The sequence below is a fragment of the Hemiscyllium ocellatum genome, chromosome 33 (genome assembly GCF_020745735.1).
Source record: "Hemiscyllium ocellatum isolate sHemOce1 chromosome 33, sHemOce1.pat.X.cur, whole genome shotgun sequence".
Classification (NCBI taxonomy): domain Eukaryota; kingdom Metazoa; phylum Chordata; class Chondrichthyes; order Orectolobiformes; family Hemiscylliidae; genus Hemiscyllium; species Hemiscyllium ocellatum.
The window spans coordinates 17,443,705-17,465,504 of record NC_083433.1 but is presented as its reverse complement, the minus strand read 5'-3'; the positions used below and the strand labels follow the sequence as shown (position 1 = coordinate 17,465,504).

General features: G+C 39.2%; 1 protein-coding gene across 13 annotated transcripts in view; it reads left to right on the top strand.

Annotated features, from left to right (window-relative positions):
- Window positions 1-21,800, top strand: part of LOC132831506 (activating transcription factor 7-interacting protein 1-like) — a 184,062-nt gene that overhangs the window by 73,787 nt on the left and 88,475 nt on the right. For 12 of the 13 annotated variants that reach the window (XM_060849686.1, XM_060849692.1, XM_060849690.1 and 9 more), the window contains 2 exons: window positions 13,783-14,897; window positions 21,192-21,242. In XM_060849686.1, the coding sequence (XP_060705669.1) occupies window positions 13,783-14,897; window positions 21,192-21,242 (1,166 nt within the window). Of the gene's footprint in view, window positions 1-13,546; window positions 13,646-13,782; window positions 14,898-21,191; window positions 21,243-21,800 lie in introns of those variants that run through there. The other variant, XM_060849694.1, reaches the window with a different exon arrangement.

The following is a 21,800-nucleotide window of genomic DNA, read 5'->3' as shown; positions in this document are numbered from 1 at the left end:
ACAAGAGCAAATCCAAAACTGGAAATTCTGTGACAAGTAACCTGCCATTTGACTTTCCAAACCATGTCCACTATTTTACAGGTACAAATCTTGAGTGTTTTGGAATGCACTCAACTTGCCTGCATAGCATACAACTCAATGCTTCATACCCTCTAAGATAAAACTGCTGGTTTCATTGACAATCCATTCACCATTTTTAACATTTGATTCTCTCCATCACTGTGCAGGTGTACTGTAGCAAGTTTCCAAGGGTCCTTCTGACAGCACCACATTCCAAACCTGGATCTCAACCAATTTAGAAGGACAATAACAGCAGATACATGGGTGTGCCACGACCTAAGGGGCTGGCTTGGATCGGAGGTGCCGTCCCATAGCCACTCCATAAATTGAAAAATGTGGTGCTGGAAATACACAGCAGGCCAGGCAGCATCCGAGGAGCAGGAGAATCGACGTTTCGGGCATAAGCCCTTCAGGAATCGATTCTCCTGCTCCTCGCATGCTGCCTGCCTGCTGTGTTTTTCCAGCACCATATTTTTCAACTCTGGTCTCCAGCATCTGCAGTCCTCACTTTCTCCCACTCCATAAATGCAGATTACTGTGGAGGGAACAAAAGATTAACTTTTGTCCTAACCTTGTCTCCAGCATTTCTTTTTATACCTTTTTGTTTAAAAATTGGCACTGAATAGAGGCAACCTATATTCATTTCATTGTATTTTCATAAATACGAGTGACAATATATTGCAGTTCTGTCCTACTCTTTAGAGTTACCCTTCAAGCCATAAACCATCTTATCTTGGGATTAATTGACTGTGTTCCCTCATTGTTGCAGGGTATTTATCTTGGAACTCCTTTCCTAGCAGCAGTGTAGGTGTAATTACACCACAGGATGTAGTGATTCAAACAGGTGATGATTAACTCACCTATATTAATATGTAGCTAATGTTAGCCTAGTCAGTGATGCCTCTGTGCCATAAAATTACAACCACTCTAGATCACCCCTGCAATGGACTAAGGCACTGTCTAACAACAAACAAATATCGTATTTGAGGAGTTGTCTGTTTGAGGGTAGATGCAGTTCCAAATGGAGGACTATGTATCTGTTTGGAGATCAGTCCTGCTCCTAACTTGCAACCTAAATTTTAATATAAAGTTTACTATTTAGCAGTCTATATCCTTCCAGGTGGGACAGTTGTAACATATGAACAAAGTTATGTTGCCCTTGGTTGTTTTTTCAGGAGGTTGTAAAGACACAGGCTCCCAAATGTCTAGGTTTTCATGGATTTTAGGGCCAGCCTGATCATAGCTAACGGATATTGTCTCCAACACAAAGCTTTAAAGTTTTTTTTAAAAAAATCATTGTACAATGAAAGAGGAGTGGCCAGTTCTCCCAGGTCTGCTTTGCTCTGGTTTGATTTGGTTTTGGCAGTCAGGCAGAGTTTGAAGCTGCTGGACCCAAAAAAGCACAGCACAATAGCACATGAAATTGAGTGCATATTAGTGCTGGATCAAGAGGAAATAAGCACATAAAATTTAACTATGTTGAAATAGCCTGGATGAAACTAAACAGGCGTTTGCTTTTTCAGCATTAGATATTGAAGTTGTGTAGAGTTGCAAAGTGTTTAAATTAAAACCGGATAATACCGTTTGACCATAACTTCCTCCAATTGTGCTATGACCAACTGAGGCCACAGTTGCCTGCATTAATAATTGACAATATATCAAGAAGACATTGTGAAGATAAAAGCCATGTAGTTGATTCCTTATTGGGCCAGACTGCAGTGTTTTGGGATTGAAAAGGAGGACTTTTGAAATTTGAAAGGAAAAGTATATAATATTTGAATAACTGGAATTTTAAATTTATAACCAGTGTTAGGCATTTCATTTCATGCATATGATGTGAGATTGACTGACTTTCAGAAAATCTTGGGACATTTTATAGTTTGCAGTGACATAAATTTAGGATCATTCTAGGTGAATGGGCTTGAATGGGTTGAATGGCCTTTCTCATCTAAACTTAGTTCGTGATTATACTGAACTTTCTATGTACAGGCTTTAGTGATTGAATATGGGTCAGTTTGCCATATTTTCAGGACACATTTTGGCAAATTATTAATCCTCTTCCATAAATGACCTCAGTAGAATTCCTAACATACTTGATTTATATTGTTTTGCTTCCAACTCATGCCAGGTTTTGAAAAGCTACAATACAGTAAAAAAGTAAAAGCTTTCTGGTGGACTAAGGAGCATATATGTAATTCTGATTTAGAGGCGATGTTCTTGCAGATCAGTTGCTCTGCCTGAGAATTTGTTTGCCTTTTTCTACTGCTGTTAAACTTTTTAAATAGTGTAACTGCTTGGTTTGGCACAGATGTGAAAACTGGTACAATTGTCTTGTCCCTTTTCCTCTTTGAATATACAAGCCAAATAATAAATACTTGACAGATTACGGGTTGAATTGACTTGTAAAACACAAGGTGAGGATTGGTCCTGCAAATTGGTGAAATGTATTCCTTTTTTGTGTACTAAATTTATTTTGTTAGTTATACAATGGAATTGAAATCATTGTATAACTAATTGAGTTCATCTAATAACAAGCTGTTGAAGCATACATGCTGAACATGGAGCTGTCATGTTGGGTGGCAATATAGGCACTAGTTTCAGTTTGCTTAATTTGCAAGGGGGATTAATTCAGGACAAAAATTGAAAAATGGTGCAGTTACTCAGGTTAGGTAACCTGGAGAAATATGCTTCAAATAATTACCTTTTTCACCCTAGCATCTTGAGCGCTTCTTTGGAAATAAAGCCATTAAGTCTGTAATCTTCATTTCTATTTTACAAGATCAGAGTTTACAAAGACAATTCAACCTTGTAAAATAGAATGAAGATTACAGACTTAATGGCTTTAAGTCTGTAATCTTCATTCTATTTTACAAGGTTGAATTGTCTTTGTAAACTCTGATCTTCTATTCACAAAAAGCACTTTGCCTGAAATATTGCTAGGAACAATACAAGTTTTGCATTCTTTCTAATTAATGTTAACTTATTCAGCTTTCATCTGAGCCGAAAGGAACGCAAAGGCTTGAGTGGATGCTCAATCTGGAACACAAGCAGAAATTGCTGGAGAACCCCGGCAGGTCTGGTAAATTCTTCAGAACTGAGTTTGTTGGACCCAACAACTGATTCTGCTTTCTTATCTCAGATGCTGCTTGACTTGCTGAGATTCCTAAGCAATTTCTGTTTTTGTACCTCTTTTAGGCACAATTTCTATTTTTATGAACATACTTTGTATATTTAAGTTAAAGACCTGGATCTAGGCCATTTCTGGCTTTCCAGTGATTTGTGGTCCTAATTCATTTTTTCCGAAAGAAGTGAGAACAGGATTTTAAAAAAAAATTATATTTTGGTGGTTAACTTAGGAAAAAAGTGAAAGTATATCTGCGTAGAAGTTTTAAAAACATTTTAAACATTTAATTTCTTGCTGTTTACTTATTTCCTGCAGTAGAAATCCGAGGTGACTGGTTCAATTTAACAAGAAAAATTTGAACTGGAACAAGCTAGTTCAGTAAGTGAAGCTGTTGGCTCACCATTTAAAAGCTAGCCTGAGGAAATGTGATGACTTTACTGATTTTAGCATATCCACTGCTCTAGTACTTCTGAAGTGTAGTGAATTCTTAACTATATCTGAAGTCTAGCAAGCCATCAATGACCTGTTCCATTTTATGTAGTGTCTTTTAAGTGGCTGTACAGGAATGTCATCAAAGTTTGACAGAACCACTGGAAGAAGCTTTGTCAGGGATGAAGTTTAAGGAATGTGTTAAAGGAGAGAGATGTAGGAGGGAAATCTAAAGCTGCAGGTCTGGACAGCTGAATATGCCAGTAGTAGAACGATTTAAATTAATAGATTTAATGTTAAAATTTGAAGAATGCACAGATCCTTGAATTGGAGGATCCACTCCATTGTAGCTTCTAACGGTGGTTCAAGAAGTTGGCCCTCTAGCACTTGCTTATCAATTAGGGATTAATATGACATGCTGGCTTTGTCAGGAGTACTAGTGTTTTATAACTAAATGTTTTATAAATTTCAGGCCAAACTGGGAATGACAAAAGTGTCACATAGCACCACCCAGTGGCAAGCATGTGGAGCTGTAAGCTACTGGAGTTTTTTAACACTGCATTTAAGAAGTAAATATCTTTAATACACTATGGTTGAGTGACCAAAGCATTCCCTAAAATATTACTGAAGTTTTATATGTTGAGAAGCATAAGTCTTTTTGAAGGCATTGTAGACAGTATTAACATTTTTGAATGATTTTAATTTAACAAATGTCAACTATAGTCCAAAAGTAGTGCAACATGATAGAATAACTGAAGTATTATTGCTCCGAAGCCTGAGCAAAGAATCTACTGAAATATTTAAATTAGAAATCTACTTGTTTAACTAGAGTGGCTCAGTGGTTAACATTTGCCTCAGTGCCAGAGATACAGGTTCAATTCCAGCCACTAGCAATTGTCAGTATGGAGTTCAGGCTTTGTGTCTGCATGGTTTTCCTCCAGGTGCTCCAGTTTCTCGCCATGGTCCAAAAATGTGCAGGTTAGGTGCACTGGCCATGCTAAATTTCAGTGTTCAGAGTTCTGTACGTTAGATGGATTAGCCATGGGAATTGCAGGGTTATAGGGATAGGCCAGGGAGGGTTCTGGGTGGGATACTCTTCAGATGATTGGTGTGGACTTGTTGGGCTGTTTCCATACTGTAGCGATTCTATGGATTCTATATCTTTCAATGTTGCAAAATGCATTTATCATAGACAAAGTGTTATCTTTTGGTGTTTTGTCAACTGAAGATAATGGCATTTCAGAGCCAGGATTGTAAATCTGAGATGATCATAGCTCACTGAGCTGGAGTGATTTCCACACTTCCAGCTGTGTTAATGAAACTTCGGTTTGTAATGAGCACCACAAAAATGTAACTAGCGATTGTATAGAGACATTCATGGTGCCAAGGAAGCAGTGAAACAACATGGTGCAGCCCTCCCTCCACATCAACATCCTGTAAACTAAAGTGCCAAGCAGTTAAAGTCAAGGTTTTTAAAAATTAGATTAGATTCCTTACAATGTGGAAATAAGCCCTTCAGCCCAACCAGTCCTCCAAAGAGTAACCCACCAGACCTATTTCCCTCTGACTAATGCACCCAACACCTCTGGGCAATTTAGCATGGCCAATTCACCTGAGCTGCACATCTTTGGATTGTGGGAGGAAACCAGAGCACCCAGAGGAAACCCACACAGACACGGGGAGATTGTGCAAACTCCACACAGTCGCCCGAGGCTAGAATCGAACCTGCTTTCCTGACGCTGCAAGGCAGCAGTGCTAACCACTAAGCCACCGTTCTCTGAAACCATTACCTTTTGCTTTTTTGTGGCAGAGTTTGCAAATCATTGGATGTGTCAGCCATCTCCAAACCTATTTAACCACAGTGCTAGTTCGTCATTAAGAACCTGAAGGATGGCTTAAAAAGAAAGGCAGGTGTGTGTTGATTAATTAAAATTTGTATACAATTTATATTATATCGAGTCACTTTTATTTTGCAAATTCTTTGGCTAGGAAAGCATAGTACTTGCAGTACTTCAACTTGTATGTCTGAAGAAACCGTTTTTAGTTGACCTGTTAAGATGTACCTCCAGGATAGATCTTGAACCTAGGCATTCTGGACAGGCAGGGACAATAATACAGCACCACAAGAACCCAAGATCCAGTTTTGGTAGATTTCCATAAGAATTAATATTAATATAGATTGATTTTAGGTATGATTTTTCAGGAACACTTTAAGTGGAGGCATAATGTACACTTATCTGAATAAAGTTTTGCAGCGGTGACAAATATTTACGTGAATAAAATTCCTAATTATTCATCCTAGATCGATTAAAATATTTTTGGTGAGTGTGTGGAATGAGCTGCTAGAGGAGGTGGTGGAGGCTGATACAATTACAACATTTAAAAGGCATTTGGATGGCTATATGAATGGGATGGGTTCAAAGAGATATGGACCAAGTGTGGCAAATGGGACTAGGTTAATTTAGAATATCTGGTTGGCATGGTGGAGTTGGACCAAAAGTCTGTTTCTGTGCTGTACAGCTCTATGATTCGAAGGTTACTTGTGTTGTTCATAAGATAATGCTAGTTTTTTCACCTCATTTGTAGCTTTGATTTGTTGGCATTAACATTTCTAATGCCTTCTATAACTGTCCAAAAATTCACTGTATAAGGTTCAATTCATTTGGAATTCTGCCGCTATGCTTCTGTTTTTACTCATCGGAAATAATCTTCCATTGTCACTTCATTTTTTTTAATGTCCTATTCTAAATCCTTGCACAAATTGTTTCCTACCTCTGGAATACTTTCTAGTCTTGCCTTGTATCCTTCCTCTCATAGTCTAGTCTTCTTTAAAATTTATGGACACTTCAGTTATCACTTAGCAGGGCCTTCTGTCTACTCTTGGCACATTTCAACATGTTTTCCAAAATTCTCTTTCATACCTACCACTTAACAAAAGCTTCCTTTTTAAAATTTTGCATCTTGGCCTTGTCTGATCTCCTAAGTTCTTTTTGTTAGATCCTGTGAGAAACAAAGCTCACGTATCAATAAATTTCAGTCAGTCAAATTCTAAAGCAGTGAATTTTATTGAAACGTACTTGCAAGACGGGTGCCTGACAAGTAGGCACACTGGTCCAAAAATTTCTTTGCAATTTATACAGTTTAATTGAGTCTCTCTTGGTACTTCCCTGTTTACTTCATTGGCCTAGCATATTACATGTCAAACCTATTACTATTCCTTATTGTATTCTGCCCCTGCCTAGCTGCGCTCTGCCCTTGTTTACTTCTCCCACTACTCTAAGCCAGGCACCCCTCACTCTTGTTTGTTTTATCCCTTATTTGCAACTAACTTGGCTTGTTCTGGTGCCTACCTGAGGGTAATCTGCTGAGCTGGCGTGGCTGAGTGTTCTTTTTCCCCCTTTATACACTTGTCCATAACACATTCCATTGTTGCTCATCCTAATCTTAGCTAAAACTTGTATGCAAAAGTTAACTCGGCTCTTTGTAACTTCAGCTCTTTGCTGAAACAATTATACAATTGTGTAAGTTAGTCACCTTGTAGAAGCAATTATAGCTGCAGAAGCAACACTGCTTTACATACTTTTCACAATCCTCAACAGAAAGGCACACCAATATTGTTATATTGCAGATTCCATATAAAGCTGGAAATGTGTTGCTGGAAAAGCGCAGGAGATGCTGCCTGACCTGCACTTTTCCAGCAACACTTTTCAGCTCTGATCTCCAGCATCTGCAGTCCTCACTTTCTCCTAGCAGATTCTATATAAAATTTGGCAGTGTATACACTGTTATTGTCATCAGTGACAGACATATAAGAGAAAAACTAAAACTGATTCTGTGATAGAAAAAGTATATCACACTGAGCTGGCCAAAAATGCTGTGTTCTGTAGCTGAAGTATTTGAGCGATACTCAACAGCAGAGTGGAAGAATTGAAAAGTAATCTGTTCATGAAGAAAGTTAGAATCATAGAATCACCAAATAAAAACAGAAAAAAACATTGTTCCTGACTTGTGACTGTTCTGGTTTAAATGATTCTAAGTTCCAGAATATTCATGATGGGAGCATCATAGGTTAAACAATTAAAAGAAATATGGACCTTTGTGAACACTGGATGATTTGACCAGATTCAGTCGACACCACATGTGTTTTTAAAAATGTACAGAAAAATTCAAAATAAGCTGTATGGGTACTCTCCAATTGCCTGTACGTGCAATTAACAAAAATTGCATCTTTCTAAACTACATCTGAAATAATTTGCTTCAGATGAGAATAAAGGACTTGAGAATGTTGTGAACAAATATTGAATATATTAGTAAACTGTGCTCTTGGTAATTCCCAGTCAATACTCTGCCGTTTCGCTTTTTTGTGGTCACCATTTCCTGACATACTGGGAATATTGAACCGTCGTTGGATAAGTGTTCAATGTCTCTCGATGGTTGAGTGACATGGTGCATAAAATGATTGCTTTTAAGGACAGTTTGCAGTGAACAAACTTCTGAAACTTTTCAGATGTAACTCATTAGACTTGTCATTGTGTAATGTGACATAATTAACAACCTGTGAACAAAGGCACCTCTCGGTAGTGGCAACCACAGAAGATTGAATTTTATATCCAGTTTTAAAGAGAAGATTGGGTCTGAAATTGGTAGTTCAACAGCTGATTTAAAAATTCTTTTGGTTACGTAGGTTGATGGAGATTATATTGTTTTTATTCTTTTTCGACCATGGCTAACTTGGAGCATTCAGGATGAGTCCTTTTTTGTATTTTGTCTGGCTTGCTAGCTTTCTGACTTAGCATTGAATGTGTCCCTTGTGCCTGTAATAGAGCTTTACAGTATGTTAATGATTGAACTCAGCTGAAAAAGGTGGACATCTTAGCCCATAGCACAGGAGAATTTCAGTCCACCTGCTGCACTTCAGAAGACTTTTGCAGCTGCCTTTTTACACCTCTGTTCTTGTGTATTCGTCAAAGGGTAAAATGCAGTGTGGAATGTAATACGTAGGTGGAGGTGTGCTTTTGAGCAGGGGGTTGTCAGCCTGTTATTTTTGTAGTATCAAGGGAGCATAGTTCAGTGTGTTTTGACTCTGCTTATCTGACGATGAAATTCATTAATAAGGTTATTTTTTCCTTTGGTTTTTTTTTCCCTGAGGGGTTATAAAGGCAGAGGTGCTGAAATGTCTGAACTGGCTACTTTTAATAATAGCTAACAGATGCTTCCTTAGTCAACAATCAGAAAAGGCTTTCAGGTTCTTTAAACACTTGTAATATGAAAGGGGAGCGGCCAGTTCTCCCAGTTCAGGGTTTTTTTCTAGTTTTGGGTTCGTTTTAGCTGGGGACTCGAAGAAACAGCTCCATGCTGATCCTGTCTCTGACACCTCTCTCCTGTAACAACCTGGGCTTGAATTTACCTTCTTACCAAGGGGTGTGTTTATGGGATGTTGCACGAAATCAGAACAGCTGTTTTGAGTTTTCATGTCAGTTGGGTTTTCAAATCGTTATGCTGGTTTTATTCGCTTAAATAAATTTTCAAACTGAGTGGTTTGACCAGCTGCATCACTCCTGGAATATCCCCCTTAAACCTGCTTAAAACAACTAAAAAGTTAGGGTCTAGGCTGTCTTGAAATATTTTGAGGGGGTCTGTTGTGGTCCATAACACTGTTTGAAGTTCCTTCACACCTTTTTAGGGGTGGCATGGTGGCTCACTGATTTAGCACTATTGCCTCACAGTACCAGGAACCCAGGTTCGTTTCCAGCCTCTGACAACTGCGTGGAGTGTGCATATTCTCAACCGTGTCTGATTGGGTTTCCTCCCACAGTCCAAAGATGTGTAGGTTAGATGGATTGGCCATAGGAAATGCAGGGTTATGGAGATAGGGTAGGGCTGGCCTGGGTGAGATGCTCTTTGGAGGGTCAGTGTAGGTTCTGGGCTGAATGGCCTCCTTCCACACTGTAGGGATTCTCTGATTCCATAGGGCTGTCTCTGGACAGTCGATGAATTTGCATACATACATTCAAAAATTAATTAGCCCTCTTATAATTTCAAAACATGAATTTTACAAGCTAAAGATGGCCATAATACTTCTGATCTGTGGTCATGACAGTTGCCCATTTTAGGTCTAAACATACTACTGCATGAGCATGAAAGCTGAGGTGGCTGGGGTGAATTAGCATGCTAGGCTAAGAAATGGATCATGGGATGCAGTGCCAGATAATTAAGGGAACTATAGCAAAAATGCTCAGAATAAACATATTGCTATTTCAAAAACACTTCAAAAGAAGGTTGTGATAGGGGGCCCTCTAGTCAGAGGCACAGACAGATGTTTCTGTGGCCAACAGCGTGAAATCAGAATAGTGTGTTGCCTCCCTAGTGCCAGGATCAATGATATGAGTGCAGAATATCCTCAAAGGGGAGAGGTGCCAGCCAGAGGTCCTTGTACTTATTGGCACTAACAATGTAGGAAAGGAAAAAGATGAGATTCTGAAGGGAGAATATAAGAAGTTAGGCAGGAATTTAAAAAGGAGTTCCTCAAGGATGGTTATTCTGGGGGCTGTGTGCTAGTGAGGGTAAGAATGAGGAAAGAGCAGATGAATGTGTGGCTGAAGAGCTGGTACAGGGGAGAAGGGTTCACCTGCATAATGCACCTGAATTGGAAGGGGACTAATAGACTGACAGGGAGATTTGCTAGAGCTGCTTTAGGAACATGGGACTGTTCACAAAACTGTTGACTATTTCTAATCAACTTATTCCTTGCTAGAGGATTTATAAATCTATCTCTTGTAACCTTTTCCAACACTTTACCCACAACCAAACTAAGGCTCACAGGTCTATATTTTCCAGGGTTGTCTCTTTCTTGCCTCCCCTCCAGTCTTCTGGCACTATGCCTGTAGACAATGACAACATAAATATCAAAGTCAAAGGCTTGCCACTCTCTTTCCTGGCTTCCCAGAGAATCGTAAGATAAATCCTATCCGGACCAGGGGATTTATCTATTTTCACACTTTTTCCGGAATTGCTAACACTTGCCTCATTATGCACCTCAATCCCATCTTGTCTAGTAGCGTTATCTCTGTATTCTCCTTGACCACATTGTCTATTTCTCTAGTATGAATACTGATAGAGTATTCATTTCATGCTTCCCATATCTCCTCTGACTCCACGCACAACTTCCCACTACTATGCTTGATTGGCTCTTTAATTAAATTGCAACATTTAAGAGGCATTTGGATGGGTATATGAATAGGAAGGGTTTGGAGGGATATGAGCCGGGTGCTGGCAGGTGGGACTAGATTGGGTTGGGATATCTGGTCGGCATGATGGGTTGGACCGAAGGGTCTGTTTCTGTGCTGTACATCTCTATATGACTCTATGTAGCTGCTGATCCAAGAATCCAGTGGTATAACTAGCCTTTTTTCCTTTTGTTCTTGAATGTTTTGAGTTTGACTGATTTTTGGGAGGGTATGCACTAGCGAAAAGAATATTATCCGCTATCAAAAACTGCACTGAGCTTCCTATGCACTGTTCTCATTGATCTGTTATGGTGAATCTAATTTTAATTTGATCACAATTGGACTACTGTGGAAATTTTTGATTTATGTTCTGAGAAGGACATTGAAACATTGGAAGTAATGGAACACCTTTTTATTAGGTAGATAACACAAACTATATAACGAAGGCTCATGGATTTCAATTGACTGTGAGAATGAAAAAGGTGTAGATTGAAGTGATAACTGTTCAGTGTTTCACATGAATGGGATGGTGGGGCAACTGAACAGGGCGAAGAATAATGAACATTTCTGGTTTTCGGATAATTAAAACTTGACATTTACTTAAATTTTTCTTTATACCCTCAAGCTTGCAATGTTTTTTGAATTTCTGCAAACATTTTGGGAAATGAAAGTAATTAGAACTGTATCATAAAGATGACCCCTCAATCTGAAACTGTAACATAAAGGATATGTTGCATTGCTTTGATTCCAGCACTTGATAAATTTGATTTCAACAGAAAAGTGTAGCTATGGGTGGTAATGTTGCTTAACTAGTATCTGGAGATCATGAGTTCACACCAGCTTATGAAATTTTCGTAATCTTTGTACTGTTTCTAGTACTAGTCGAATGAAAGCTTTTAATTTATTGCAAATTTTCAACTTTTTCACAGGTGGTAATGGAGGCTTGAACTGGCTTGCATTGTAACTCCCCACATGAAATGCCCTAAATTTTAGAATAATAGAATCCCTACAGTGTGGAAGCAGTCCATTCAGCCCATTAAATCCACACTGACCCTCCAAAGAGTTTCTCTACACCCACACCCCCCCCCCCCCCCCTTACCCTATTCCTGTAACCCTCATTTCCCACCTAGCCTGCACATCCCTGAACACGTTTTGAGCAATTTAACAAAACTAGTCTATCTAACCTACACATCTTTTGGACTATGGGAAGAAACCAGAGGAAAGCAATGCAGACACAATGTGTAAACTCTGCATAGGTAGTCATCTGGTGGAATCTAACCTGGGTTCCTGGCGCAGTGAAGTAGCACTGGTAGCCACTGAGTTACTATACCAATAAGTCTCTATGACTTTTGAAGGAGATTAGCAAACTCCTTCAACGTAACGAGTGTCTGAGGTTTAGAAGAATTTCCTAACTAACATAGCTGTCGGAGTATCATAACCACGGGGTGCAGTATTCAAAGAAAGCACCTACAAATGTTGGGCAATGTGTTCTTGCTTTCTGATCAAGTGACGAAGTTGCTCCATTAACAAGGTTATGCTGTGCTGGTTGTTATTGTCAGAGGTCTTAAATGACACACTCACAGTCAAGGGTTGAAGGGTTTTAGGGCCAATTTGATAGTAGCTTATAGATACTGCCTCAGGCAGAAGACTCTCAAGTGTTTAAAAAAATAACTCTCTTGCACAATGAAAAGGGAGTGCCCAGTTCTCCCAGCTTGGTTTTATTCAGGTTTGGTTTGGTATTTTAGCAGTCGTGTCGAAAAGGCTGCTGGACCCAAAGGAGCATGTCCAGGCTGATTCTCTCTGACTACAATTTTCTAAGACCCTGTTTGATTTTTCCTTTGGTGCCAAGGGGTGTTTATGGGGATTGTTCCAAGTATTTGGAAGAGTGTCTGGATGATCTGTTGGGCTTTCAGATAGGTTAATTTATTTGGTGTTCTGTTCGTGGTGTTTGTTTGATTCAGTAATCTTGTAAATAAATTCGGTTTTTATTTAAAATTGAGGTTTGACCAGTGGCATTTCTGCTGGAATATCCACTTTGCTAGCTGTTTTAAGCGGGTGTAAAGTTAGGGCCTGGGTTACTTTAATGTTATGAGGAGTCTGGCCTGGTTCAAAATTACACCAAGTTTACAAACTAATTGTACTGTTTAAAAACGACAGTGTAAATAGCTGCAGCTATTTGCACTCCTTCGAGCAAGCCAGTAAATTTGTCCTTCCAGGCAAAGGAATTAAAACTTGTTTACCTGCTGTATCATTGCCTTTCTGTAATTTTTTTTTTCTCTCTATCCTATATGATTAGAAGCCCAGGTGATCTTGCTGTGATTTTTGATCTGAGACCATTGTACATTAGAGTTTGATATTGAAACAAATGTAAATTTAAACATAGCTAAAGCTGATTGAGCTTTTATTATAGATGTGTATCGAGCTAACCTAAAAATCTACAACACTTAGTCATTTTGAAAATATAATTCTTGTGGTTACTAGCTAGACTAAAACTGCCAATACTCGGCTCAAAATTGCATTTATATTGGATTTTAAATTGGTAATTCTAAAATGTGACTTCACAAGAGATTATTTTGTCTCAAGCATTACTTAAAGGGTTGCATTGATTTGTACTGCATATGCTAGGTGAAAGTGAAGACTGCAGATGCTGGAAACCAGAGTTTAGATTAGTGGTGCTGGAAGAACACAGGGAAATTGCGGTCTCTAAAGAAGGAGGCCATCTGCTGTGTTCTGTAGTGGAACTGGTCCTCCTGGGATCAGATACGGCGGAGGCGGAGGAATATGCTGATTGTTTAGACTATATTGGGTAGGTCGAAGTATGCTTTGAATTTATTATTTGTTGCCAAAAGTAAATGTGCAATTATTTATTTGTCTTAACCTGTTGACTCTACTAAAATGAGTATTATCTCTCAGTTCTTTCCTTTTTAATTTTCTTGCCTTCAGGAATTCTGAGATGGATACCAGTGAAGAGCTTCCAAAAAAAGTCTTCAAAGCCAGAAAAACGATGCGTGCAAGTGACCGACAACAGCTAGAGGCAATTTATAAAAGCAGGGAGGAACTTTTAAAAGCAAATGAAGAGACCAAAACTAAACTGTGTAATGGGAGACATGAAAATGGAGATTCTGACAACAAATCCTCACTAAATACTAATTGCATGGATGATACTGACATTGATAGTATTAATGATGTGAGGCTAGGCCCAGAGGAACTGCAAAGCCACCCCATTGATGAACTTAATATTGCACAAACACATGAACTAAACTGTGCTGAAAAATGTCTTAATGAAGATGGGGGTTTAAATTCGCAAGATGAAAAAATGGACTCGATACCACTACTTGATAAGGATGAACAGATTTCTACTGGGAGTACAGAAACCCATATTTTGGATGTTCAGAGCAAAGTAGAAGATATTGTGGAACCAGAGTCTGTTGAGTTGAAGCAGGATTCTTTACTTGCAGATAAATCAGGTTCTGATACTCACTGTCCTTCAGAGAAGGATAGGCCAGCTTCTGTTAATGACAGCAGGAGTCAGAAAATATCTGATGAAACTAGCCTTACATTACAGTTGTCATCTTCCTCAGTGAGAGAAAAGGAAGACCATGAAAGTTCATTGGACATTAGTGAAGAGGCAATAACAAGTAGTATAGAATCTGTGCAAGAGAAAAATAATTGTGAAAGCTCTAAGCTCGAGTGTACAGAGACTGATAGTGAGATTGCAACAAAAGACAAATTAAATGAGAACAAATTGGCTGAGAACAACCAACTGGAAATCGAAGAAATAATCCCTATTTTGGAGAAACTGGCCCCAGAGAAGGACGCTGACTTATCCAGTAATCAAGGAATTGTTCCTGCAGTGGATTCCCCATCACCAAAGGACAGTTCATTGAAAGACTTGCAGGAAGAGCCGATGGACACATCTCCATGCAGTTCCCCAACAAAAGAGGAGTGCAATGGCAACTTGCCAGAGGAAGCATTCCTTGTCTTATCAGATGAGGATGAGCCAATAATTGAGAATAAAACAGAAAGTGAAGAGCTGGTACCAAAAAATGATGAACCAGGTATGGTTGTTTTTTGTATCAAAATGTCTTTTGCTGAATGTGTTTTGGATAGAAGTCTCTAAATTTTAAAGGTGGTATTGTTTGTCCTTGGGCCATAACTAGTAAAAGCAAGCCTATGATCCTTTTTTAAAGAGTTCATTTTCAGAAAAGTTCTGAGGGGCTTTGACTCCATAATTTGACTATGTTGGCCGGCTAGAATGTTGACTTTTTTGTTTCCTTCACATTTAATGTAGAAGTACATTTTAAGCTCGGTCGGTGAGAATCTGATAACAGATGCAGATGATTTGATTAAGTATCACTTGGTGTGTGTGATTTAGTATGAACGTTTGATGCATACAGCTTTCTCCAGAAGGGGGACAAGGCTGTTGAATAATTATATTTTGCAACTACCCCACTGAAAATTGGACAAAACTGAAAGTTTGTTCTCCATTCGCAAACCATTATCAACACCATTCTGTCTAGGTCAGTATCAACAGTAGACTGCTGATAAAGCTGAAAAATGTGTTGCTGGAAAAGCGCAGCAGGTCAGGCAGCATCCAAGGAACAGGAGAATCGATGTTTCGAGCATAAGCCCTTCTTCATGCCTTATGCCCGAAACGTTGATTCTCCTGCTCCTTGGATGCTGCCTGACCTGCTGCGCTTTTCCAGCAACACATTTTTCAGCTCTGATCTCCAGCATCTGCAGTCCTCACTCTTTTTCTCCTAGTCGACTGCTGGTTCCTGTTGAAGGCATAGAGCCCTAATTTCTGCAGGATGAAGACCTTTTTCATCTCTGAATTTCTGTGTTCTGATAAATTCTTATTTAAGAATGATTTTTACAGTAATAGCATCTGCCTCTGGCAAGTCCAGTATTTCTGAAGGAACAAACTACTGCAGATGCTGGAATCTGTACTGAAAATATCAAAAGCTGGAGATCACTGGATCAGGCAGTATCCATGGCGAGAGAGCAAACTAATACTTTGAGTCTAGATGACTTCAGAGCTGAAGTGAAGTGTGGGAGGAAGCACTTAGTTTTAAAAGGGGAGGGAGTTGGGTTGGTGGAGGATGTTTGCGATAGTGGGTCTAGGGTCCTGGTGGAGAAAAGTTTTTAGTTTACCTTTTTAAGTAATCAGAATGTGAGAATGGCAGAGCAATGGTGTGCCTCCTACCAGACTTGAAAGGATATAAGTGGGATGGGGAGGAGAGGACATAAGCAAAAGAAAGGAAAGAAATGGTTCACAGTTTGAAGGTGTTGATCTCCCCTTCTAAGCCCAGAAGGCTGCAAAGTGCCTTGTCTGAAGATGAGATGTTCCTCTAGTTTGTGCTGTTTCACTGGAACGTTGCAGCATGTCAAGGATAGACATGAGTAGGATGCTGTTAAAATGACAACAAGCTATGGGAAAGCCTGTGTCCTGCTTGCACATCAACTGGAGGCATTTGGTAGTCCTTTGCATGCTGAAGTGTTCACATGTCTATCCTTAATATGCTGTAATATTCCAATGAAAAACGGTGCAAACTGGAGGAACATCTCATCTTCGGACTAGGCACTCTACAGCCTTCTGGGCTTAGCATTGAATTCAACACCTTTTTAAATTGTGAACTATTTCTTTTCTTACCTTTTTTTTAGATTATCGTGTCCTCCCTTCCCCTTCCCACTTATCTCCTTTCAGGTCTGGCAGGACTCACTGTTCTGCCATTCTCACATTTTGATCCTTTAATGTAAACTTCTAAACTATTTTCTCCTGGAAACAGGTCCTTTGACCCAAACTGGTCCATGCTGGCCATGGCGCCCACTCAGCAGGTTCCAATTGCCTGCATTTGGTCCATATCCTTCTAAACCCTTCCCATCCATGTATCTATCCAAATTTTTTTTAAAATGTTGCTATTGTACCTATTTCAACCACTCTGGCAGCCCATTCCATATACACACCAATCTCTGAAGAAGTTGCCCCTCGGGTCCTCAAATCTTTCCCCTCTCATCTTAAACCTACGTCCTCTGGTTTTCAATTCCTCATCCCTGGCTTTAAAAAAAAGACTGTATTCATCCTATCTATGTTCCTCATGATTTTAAACACCTCAAATAAGGTCATCCCTCGTTCTCCTATGTTCCAAGGAACAAAGTCCTATCCTGGCTAACCTCTCCCTATAATTCAGGCCTCCTAGTCATGGCAGCATCCTCAAATCATCTTTGCTCTCTTTTTCTTCCAGTTTTAACTATGTCCTTTCTATAGCCAAAACTGTACACAGCACTCCAAGTGCAGCCTCACTGACCACTTAAACAACTGTAACATAATGTCCCAATTCCGTACTGTGTTGACTGATGAAGGCCAGCATGCTGAATGTCTTTTTTCACCAATCCTGTCTACCTATGATGCTGTTTTCAAAGGACTTTATGCTTGTTTTCCTAGATCTTTGTTCCACAACACTCCTCAGGACTTTATTATTGTGTCAGTCCAACCTTGGTTTGACTTTCCAAAATACAACACCTAACACTTGCCAATCCTCAGTGCACTTCCCCCATCTGATCAAGAACTCTACTTTTTGATAACCTTCCTTGCTATCAGTGATACGTCCTAATTTTGTATCTTCTGCAAACTTACTAATCATGCCTTGTACATTTAGATCCAGATCACTTATGTTAATAACAAATAAAGGTCCCACCATTAACTCCAGTGGCACACCACTAGTCATAGGCCTCCAGTCCAAGAAACAATCTTCAAACACCATCCTCTGCTTTCTACCATCAAGCCAATTTTGCATCCAATTAGCTAGCTCTGTCTGGATCCCATGCAACCTAACCTTCATGACTTGCCTGCCATGCAGGACCTTGTCAAAGGCCTTACTGAAGTCCATATAGATAACATCTACTGCCATCCTGTCATCTATCCTCTTGGTTATCTCCTTTTGAAAAGCTCTAAAAGATTTGTAGACATGACTTCCTGCGCACAAATTCATGCTGACTATCCCTAATCAGATCTTGAGTATCCTAATGTTGGTTGATCTTGTCCATCAGTATTCTATCCAACAACTTGCCTACCACTGTTGTCAGGTTCACTGACCTTATTCACTGGCTTGCCTTTGCCACCTTTTCTTAAACAATGGAACAACATTAGCCACCCTCCAGTCCTCCAGAAATTCACCAGTGGCTAAAGATGAGGCAAAAGTCAATGCAATTTCTTCTCTAGCCTCCTTCAGCATCCAAGGATGGACTTAATCAGGCCCAGGGAATTTATCCTCCTCAATACTTTAAAGCTGCAGACACACTTTTCTGGTAATATGTATGCAGTTTGAAACATCCTTACTTGTTTCACTTCTTTCCTTGGCACCCATGATTCTCTCCTCAGTAAACACTGAGGAAAAATTTCCATTAAAAGTCTCCCAAATCTCCTGTGGCTCCACACATAGATGACGATACTGATCTTTTAAGGGGACTATTCTCTCCCGAGCCACCCTTTTACTCTTAGTATAGATATAGAACGTTAGGATTATCTTTAACTGTATCTGCCCAATCCATCTCTTACCCTCTTTGTTCTTTTGATTTCCCTGTTAAGTGTGCTTTTACATTTTTTTTAATAATCTAGGGATTCACTTGAGCCTGATAGCTTAAACCCCATCTATGCCGCCGACTTTTTCCTCACCAGAGCCTCAATATCCCTCATCAGCCAGGGATCCCTAAACCTGCCAGCTTTTCCCGTCACCCGAACAGGGACATACTTTTAAAACCCTCCCATTTGCTAGTCATTCCTTTTCCTTCAAACAGACTTATCCAGTTGATCTCTGCTAGATCCTGCCTAATGGCCCTAAAATTGGCCCTGCTCCAGTTTAGTATCTTAACCTGTGGACCTGTCTTATGTTTATTGGTAACTATCTTAAAACTAAAAGTTATGGTCACTGGATCCAAAATGCTGTCCGACTGGCCCATGACTTGCTTGACCTGACTTCCTAAAAGGAGGGCCAGTGTTACACCTTTCCAAATAGGGCCTTCTAGATGTTGATTTAGGAAACCTTCTTGGACACTTGACAAATTCCATCCCATCTGGGCCTTTTACACTCTGCCCAGTAAATACAGGGGAAATTAAAATCTCCAACCAATGTGTCTATCGTGCAATCCCAACTAAGTGACCGTCGCCTCCTTGTTTGTAAGTTCTAACCATATGGCCTCATTTGATGATCCCTTAATATCCTCTCTAAGTACTGTTATGTTACTTGAAAAAGGCAATTTCCCCATCTCACTCATTTGTACTTGTCACGCCTGTAGCTTCTGTATCCTGGATTTTTTAAGCTGCCAGTCCTGCCATTCTCTGTCAAGTTTCTGTTTTGGCTATTATGTCAAGAGTCCCCAGAGCCAAACTGTGCCCTGAGCTCATCTGCCTTGCCAGTCAGGCCTCGTTCATTGATATAAACTAGAAGTCCGTTCCCTCCTTTTCATTATCCTGAATAGTAAACCTGCTATCAATGACCGACCTACCTACCTGATTGTACTTTCCTCTGACTTCTTAATGGCCCCGCCCCTTATTCCAACCCCCCCATGCCCAGACTCAACATTAACTTGCTCTCTCTCTCCATGGATGCTGCCTGACCTGCTGTGATCTCCAGTATATCTGAACTGCTGTATTCTTTGTTCTGAGTTTGAAGTTGGTTGCCTGGCTAATCTCAAAGAATTGCAAATCAGGGGAGCTTTGGGCATTCCACATTTTTTTTTTCCTTGCAAAATATTCCAGTTTAGTTTGATCAATGCATGATTGCAGAAATATTTATTTGATTCTGTTCGCAACTCTATAGGCTGTATCCCAGTAAGTACTCTTAACTCTTTGATCCCAGTAAGACTGCAGTTGGGTATTTCCAAGTTCTCATTAATTCTCCATATGGTAGAATTAACAAAAATCAGTCTTACCTAAGAAATAATGTGATGGCAATGATTTAAATTCAATCTGTGAGAAAGTCAAACAAAAGGTGCTGGAAAATCTCAGCAGGTCTGAGTTTTTGGATATTTCTTTTCCCTCATGCAACAGTTTTTTGTTATGCATCCTAACTAGCTACAATTGTCATAAATAACCGCAGAGTTTCAAGTTTAGTGCAACTTGAGGTTTGTTCTTAATTTTAGATATAGAGGTGCAGGTCAGTCCCACAGGTGGTCTGGGTGTCTTGTGTTTGGCCAATAGTGTTCACGAGCAAGTGTTGCAATAGTATAACTTAAGTGTGGAAAAACACGGTTTTATTGTGCATAACTTGTCCATTTATAATGCAAACATATATAGAGAAATATTTGTTGCAGCAAGGTCAGATACAAATCATTAAGTTGGTTTAAGTCATAAGTAGCAGGCAAGCATAAAGTAAATTCCACAAGATTAAGTCCATTTTGTTCATCAAAAATAAATGAAAGAAGTAAACTGCACAATCTCCTGTTTTTGCAGGCAGGCTAGCTGACAAGTGTTTTTGCATGGGACCTTTTACACCATTTCTAATTTTAAGATCTGACCACCTGCATTTATTGTTTCTAACTCTAAACCAAAGGCTGTGTATTTCAGGCATTTGTTTTGAACTTTATTGTATCCTTGAGCATAGACTTTTTCTTTCATCCTGTATCTAGGAATTCTGGTAACTGCTGTGTTGACAATTGACAACCAGACCCTTTTTTTTTCTTGTGGACACTATATATGCAGTGTCCGTCTGTTTGTTGTCTGCAATAAGTTACTGAATTTCCCTGAACATTCAGCTTATGATCTCAGAGGAGAATCAGTCTGAAATAATGAATTGATATTTCCAATGCTGGCTTGTTTTGCTTAAACAGATTTGCCAATATCTGCAGCTTGCAGTTTTTCCTTATGCAGATTTAATTTGTTATAAACTTAAAAATGGAAGTGTGAAAATGCATAATTTAAATCTTAAAATATTTTTAAATGATAATTTTGGAATTGTAAGGGTAAAGGTAACTTTAGTGCCCTTCAACCATATGAAAAAGCAAATGTCATCACAGTTGTAGTTTCGAATACTCATTCCAACAGGTTTCTGACCTTTAAGAGAGTTTGGCTTTACAACACAACATAGCACAGGAATAGGCCCTTTGCCCACCAAGCCTGGGCTGATTCCTAATCCTTATTTAGAGCTACCACTTATTGCCCATTTTATAGTTCACAATGTTCACTTTATAGTTCACCTTTTAACCAGGAATATTCTTAAGTGGCTCCAACAGAGCTATTGGCATTAGATGTGAGATAATTGCAATGGCTTAACTGACAGGTTTCTTAAGCTTCTGAGTAAAAGTTTACTGACTAATATGATGACTCTGGTTTTTTTGTATATTCTGCCTTCTAGATACAGATCACATAAAGCAAGCTGCTGAAATGAGACAAAAGCAAGAACCAAGTAAGTACATTTTTCCTAGGAAAATGTTGCATAAAACTGACTATGAACATGTAGCATTTTTAATATCTTAATTGTACTCTTTTTCCATCATCTTTTTCTTTTCCACAAAATACTAAAACTATTCACTGCATCATCTTTGGTATAATAGAATGTGCTGCAGACTTCTAAGCAGGAGATCATTTCAAAGAGGAATAAATAGCATTCTTTCAAATAACTTCTCCTGTCGCAGCCTCTCCCCCCCCCCCCCCCCCCCCATGTTGTTTAATAGCACTGTAATCACTCGTCATTAATTCCACTCATACAAATTTGTGATTTAATTTCCTGAAATTAAACATGTGGGTGAGGTTATGGTCTTCAAATTTTACACATAATAGTCAAACATTTTCCTTCACTCTCTAAAGAATTTTCCAAAAGGAAGGTGACAGTTTGGAAATAGTCGGTTTTTATTGGCAATCACAGGCATTCAACAAAGAATGCAGACTGATCTATAGTGTATGGTAAAAATCATAGGCCAAATACCATGATTTCATTTTGGTCAAGAGATAAGTGATGTTTCCC